The sequence below is a fragment of the Lolium perenne genome, chromosome 2 (assembly GCF_019359855.2).
Source record: "Lolium perenne isolate Kyuss_39 chromosome 2, Kyuss_2.0, whole genome shotgun sequence".
Classification (NCBI taxonomy): domain Eukaryota; kingdom Viridiplantae; phylum Streptophyta; class Magnoliopsida; order Poales; family Poaceae; genus Lolium; species Lolium perenne.
In genome coordinates, this window is record NC_067245.2 from 14,988,519 (window position 1) to 14,994,478 (window position 5,960).

Below are 5,960 nucleotides of genomic sequence, written 5' to 3' on the forward strand. Positions count from 1 at the left end.
GTGTCAATGCGGCGAAGCTCCTAGGCGCTTGGACCAGGCTCATAGATGACCGCGTTGGTGGCACGGCGACGCGGCATCGATGGCGTTCTCTGTCACATAAAGGGAGCGTAGCAGAGCGAGTGAGAGGACGAGGTGACGGGGGCGTTGGCACCCTGCCTTACAGGAAGAGAAAGGGTGCAAGGGTGCTCGCCGACGAGCAGCGGGCGTGGCGATGGTCTCGCGTGGACAAGGGAATAAGACTTCTTAGTTTTAATTTTTCCCTTTTTGAGCTTTTTAAATTTCATTTTTGGATATTTTGGATTTTCTAATAGGGATGACAAGTTGGGCTGAGTTGATTTTGACAAAATTAACCTAAATCTGCAAACATCTAATAAAATAACTTGGTTTCGAAAAGATTTCACAAAATAACCTTTTGCTCGGCTTCGCACAAGACGGAGCCATGCTCAGTAGCATGGCGTCGTCCCAGGTGGAGCCAAGATGAGAAGCACGGCACCGTTGCAGGTGGAGCCAAACTCAATAGCACGGCTCCGTCCAGGATGGAGTCAAGCTCATAAGCACAACGCCCAAGCTAGTGAGCTTGGCTCCGCCTGGGACGGAGCCGTGCTAGTGAGCTTGGCTCCGCCAGGAATAGCGTTGTGCTTCTGACCTTGGCTCCACCCGGAATGGAGCCGTGTTGTTGAGTTTGGCTCCATCTAGTGTGGAGCCAAGCAAAAGGTTATTTTGTGAAATATTTTTAGAACCAGTTTATTTTGTGAGATCTTTCTAGATTTAGATTAATTTTGTCAAAATCGACTTGGGCTGACAGATCGACGTTAATAAGCTACACTTATCACTTGTGTGACAACTGACAAGTCAAAAAAAAAAAATTGACAAGACAATGCAAGCTAGTACTCCGTATTATGTTTGGTTAGGCTCTGACATTTATTTTCCTAGTTGCCACGTTGGCCATGGCATGTAATTTTCTTGCCGGCGTCGAGGAAGAAGGCCGCCACCGCAGCCCACTCCTCCAGCAGCTTCTCCTCTACCCCGTCCTTGCACAACGGCGGGAAGAAGAGCCAGAATGACGTGGCCGCGACGAACAGCACCACCAGCAGCGTCGCCACGGCTTGCGGTGGCGACGGCAACCCCCTCGCCGTCCACCGCCGCGCGCACCACCCCTCGGCGACGCAGCAAACGCCGTGTAGCAGGAAGAAGGCGCTCATCCCGCCGTTCGGCCGCCGCAGGCTGAGATAGTACACCATACCTTCGTGCATGAGCCCGGACACGAGGAAGGTGGCCAGCACGCCGGCGGGGTTCCCGGCGCGAGCGCGCACGGGGTCGTACACGGACGGCCGGAGGATGGCTGACACCATGAGGTTCCACCGCCGTCCCCAGAAGTCTCGCAGCGACGACGCCAGATACGGCCGGTCGAACTGCGGCTCCGTCTCCATGCCGAGCGCGCCGACAGCGAGCGCGATGCAGGGGAAGAAGAGGTCCAAGAAGCAGTATATGTGGGCAAAGCTCGTGAAGCTCTCGGCGGCGGCAGGTCTCCCTCTCGCGTCGCGCGCGCGGAGGTGGCGCTGGATCTGCGGCGGGGACATCGGCCGGCGGCGGGGCTGGTCGGCGGCCTCCGTGGTGGGATCCAGGGTGGGATCCGGGGCGGCGGCCTCGGGCGGCTGTTTCTGCGGCGCGTCGCGCCAGCTGCCTTGGCAAGGGCTGCGGTGGCCGGGTGAGGCTTCGGCGATGCGGCCGGCGGCGGGGGTGACTCCGAAGGCTGCGGATCCGGCTTCTTCGTTGACGTGGTCGCGCTTGGTGGTGGTCGGTGAGTCCTCTGCCCCCCTCCTTTTTGGGGGTGGCGGCGGACGACTCGGCGACAGGTCTGTGGTCGGTGGCGGCCTCCTCTCCGCCGATGAGGTCGACCGGCGGGCGGCGGCGAGGGGGCCTGCTGCTCTGCCTTTTTAAGGTGGCAGTCCTAGGGTTTCTCTCGCGCCAAGTGAAGATCGTTCGGATGCTTCTTCTCATCGAGCTTGCTGGATTGTCGTGTTCCGGAAGACCCTGCCGGCGAAATTCATTGTGCGATCAATGCCTGAAGATTGCTGGATTGGGTGTTATCGGTCGAGCGCACCCATTTTTTTTATCTGACCGTTTGGTTTCAGAGGGAGCGCTTCGAAGCTCTGCTGGCTGTTAATATCATGGAGCTTGTTTTCTTTCCATGGTGCTGGCGGAGAAGGTCATGAAAGTCAAGATTGGTGGAAGAGCAATGGTGGTCGGATCTTGGTGGTGAGATGGAATTGGCTTGGTGTTCTGGGCTTCACAACAGCGGTATGGAAGTGGGGGCGACAACACAGGTGAAGTTCAGGGTCCTACCTTTCAGGGTGAAAACCCAAGGTCTGGCCTTAACTGGTTGTGCCTGGCAATGATCTTGTTGGAGGCATTGTTTTGAGAGCGGGGGCTATCTTCAGGGTGAAAACCTAAGATCTTTGATCGGGCGACGACGGTGTTAGAGCACTGTTCCCTTCTTGAAGGCGTCGTTTTTGGAGAGTCTGTATTTCAGGTGTTGTCTTGGCGGTGGATGTATTGCTGTTGTTAGGCCCGAGATACTGTAGCGGGACTTTTGTTTCTTAGTTTTCTTTTCTTTTTTTGGCTGTGTGCATCCGTAGTGCCATTAGGGTGGTGCGTTGTTGCAGAAGCTGGGTGTAATTGGTATCTTTTGATATTAATATATTCCCTTTATCGAAAAAATATGTGGACACCGTACATGGCGAGACGCACGTAGAGATGCAGCTGGTTGTTGAACTGGTAGAGGCGGAGGATGACGGCTATGACCGTGGCCTTGACCGCGCAAGAAACCAGAGACAGATCCGGTTTGCTGGCTTCGGTCGACGCCGCTGCTCCCGCTCCCGCACCGCCGCGCCGCTGTCGGAGCTTGACGGGGAGCAAGGCGGTGAAGAGAAACGTGAGCACGGGGAGGGCGGGGTCGAGCGGCCCACGGCCGGCGGCGAGGAGGGCGAGCTTGAACGCGCAGAGCCAGGCGAGGAAGAAGGCGACGGTGGCCCGGATGATGGCGGAGGAAGTGAAGGCCAAGGGGGCGGCGACGAGGAATGGGAAGAGCGGGAGCAGCGCGACGAGACGCGGGAAGCCCGGGCGCAGGACGGACGAAGACGCGCGCGCGTACAGCGCGGCGGCCGCCGCCGCCACGGACACCATGGGGATGCTGTCCTGCAGGAACTCCATGGTCGTCGCTCGGGACTTGCTGCCTTGCCGCCGCTAGTTGGCTGCCTGACGCTCTTGGATTGGATGATTTGGTCGCTGTGAAGTGCACATTGCAGTAAATGTTACACTGTTTGGGATGTCAGTGTATTTTAGTGACAGTGTCACGTCTATGTCAGGTTGTGATATGCCTGGAAGTTCTACATGCATGGGTAGCGCGACTTTTTAATTGTCAAGAGTATTATTTTAAAGAGTATGGGCACAATAATTATTTGCAAGCTGTCCAGAAACATTTCGGAAAAAAGCTAAGGGCATCTCCAGCGGCGCGCGTCCGTTTCCGTCCGTCGTGATTGGAAATGCGTTTGACACCATTTCCAGCGGGGCGACGCAAAGTGATCGGGCAGTCCGCGGAGACGCAAACCTAGTCCAAATATGCGCCTCGGATGCGTCTCTGCGGACGTCCGGAAACGTCCGCTCGCGTCTGGCGGACGTTTCGTCGGGCCCGCCTGGCAGCGACCCTGCGTCGATGCGTCTTCTCAAACGCGCCACTGACTGCGCCGCTGTGTCGCTACGTCGCTTCGGCACTCTGCGCCACGTTAATGGCGACAATGCCTTGGCTGTCGAGCGGCCGCCCACCTCCGCCAACCACGTTAATGGCGACGTCACGCGTCCCGCGGCCACCGCATGCCGCCGGCCTATATAAAGAGGCGCGCGTTCTTCTTCCTCATCCACTCCTCCAAAGAAACCCTAGCCGCCACAAAGCTCGACCGTAGCGCCGCCTAGGTGTTCCTGCGACGCAGCCAAGCCCACGAGGAAGTCCATAGCCGGTCCTGGTGGCCGGCGAGGCGGTCGAGGACGCGACCGCGCTCGCCGTCGCCTGCGCCCTCCTCGTCCTCGCAGGAGGAGCGCTGCTTCGAGTTCCTCCTCCGCATCGACGACGACCCACTCGCCATCAAGCGGCTACCAGACAAGTTCGCCGAGTTCGTCGACGGCATCGAGCCGGCGCAGTTGCAGCTACGGGAGGCCAGCTGCAACTTCTGTCGCTGGACCGTGGAGGTCCTGTTCGACGGGCATGGCAAGATGTACCTGCACACGGGGTGGGAGAAGTTCGCCCGTGACCTCGAGCTCGAGCCCGGCTGCCAGCTCACCTTCCTCTACGAGGGGGACGGCGAGATGATCGTCAAGGTGCTCGACGACACAGCCTGCCGCAGGCACTACCACACTGACGACTCCAGCTCCGACACCGATAGTTAGAACGTTGAGTGTTCTTTCTTTGCAGCGAATTTGGCTACGGGCCAGACGAAGCCAGTAGTCGAGGTTTCTGGATGTTCGCCTCATCGGTAGAACCAACGAGGGCACCATCTCCTCCCGCTAGATTTTTCAGTCTGGGTGATTGAGTGTGCCCTCGAATGTTCTTTCTTGCCAGCGAACATACGGAAATCAACACAACTGTCTTCTTTTTCTTTTAAATTTTATATTTATGTCCACCATGGTTCAAACTATGTGTTAGTTTGTGTAAACCATGTTCCAAACTATGTGTTAGTTTGTGTAAAATCATGTTTCAAAATGTTATATTTGAAACTATGTTTAAATAGAGAAGATGGAAAAAAAGGAAGAAAAAAATGCGTCGCCCCGTTGGAGCAGACCCCAGACGCAAACGGGCGCGCGAATAAAAACGATCATTTTTGCGTTCGCAGCGCGACGCAAACGGATGCTCGCAGACATTAAAATGTATCGCGCCGCTGGAGATGCCCTAATGGGAAGTGCCACGAAATTCCCTGTTAACAGCCGCCTAGCTCTGTCTGGCCGGCAACACAACCTTCCCACTATCGTTGCTGATGCCGTCGATGAAGCCAGTCGGCGGATGACAACGGTGGAACCGTGATCTTGGTCGCGTTGGAGGCCATCGTGTGTTGTTTCTATGGGATGGTGGAGCTTCTAGCGTTGCCCGTGTTGGTCGTAGGTGCGGTGTTGGGTCCCATATCTAGGCCGGACAATTGCTGGTTGGGGCTTGCATGGGCGGAGCTAGCGTGGAGGAGTGGGTCGGGTGGAGGGAGGGGCGCAGGGATGTTAGCTGCTCGCAAACATGACTCGGAAATATAATTGTTTGTGAGAGCTGATCCTATCGGACAAGCTTTATTTAACCGTATGTTGTAGAGGACTGAGAGAAGCATCGTCCACTCGTTTTTGCGGGTAAGTTTCCATCAAATGCATGGGGCTCCCGCCCTCTCGGTCAGCGATCGACAACTTCGGATGTCGGATTAGGACTTCCAGAATCGGGAAAAAAAAAAGATTAGGACTTTCTGCCCGGATAAGGTGGCTCAAAGGGTTGATCTATGGTAGGGGCTGTTTCTTGTCTCGAGGGGAAGACTGGAGCTAACTAACTCATGTTTATTGAGCATTCCGCTCTTCGTCATGGGTATCTATCTGCTCCACAAGGTCTCTCATGTTAAGATGGATTCGGTAGGCTCTCACTTCTTCGGGAGGGAGTGGGGCCGAAAAAGAAGTATCACTTGGTGGATTGGCCGACAGTGTGTAAGCCAAATGCGTTTGGGGGTCTGGGGATTCTTAATATCAGGTTCATGAATATTGCTCTCATGCTAAAATGGATCTATAAGCTATATCAGAACAGGGAGGGTCTGTGGGCTGACCTCATTCGCGCGCGAAATATCTAGGGGATACAGATCTCTTCTCGCGCGAGGTCCCGACCAAGGATCCCAATTCTGGAACTCGCTATAGAAGATCAAATGGTACTTCAAAGTGGGGGCCAA

The 5,960-nt window shown here is 55.9% G+C and overlaps 1 protein-coding gene across 1 annotated transcript; it reads right to left on the reverse strand.

Annotated features, from left to right (window-relative positions):
- Positions 1-920: 920 nt before the first annotated feature.
- Positions 921-3,387, reverse strand: LOC127328223 (acyl-CoA--sterol O-acyltransferase 1-like). Its single transcript, XM_051354838.2, has 2 exons — positions 2,725-3,387; positions 921-1,490 (listed from the first exon to the last, which is right to left on the reverse strand). The coding sequence occupies exons 1-2, from the start codon at positions 3,211-3,213 to the stop codon at positions 930-932; spliced, it is 1,050 nt and encodes a 349-aa protein (XP_051210798.1). The 5' UTR covers positions 3,214-3,387; the 3' UTR covers positions 921-929.
- Between the last annotated feature and the right edge of the window lie 2,573 nt (positions 3,388-5,960).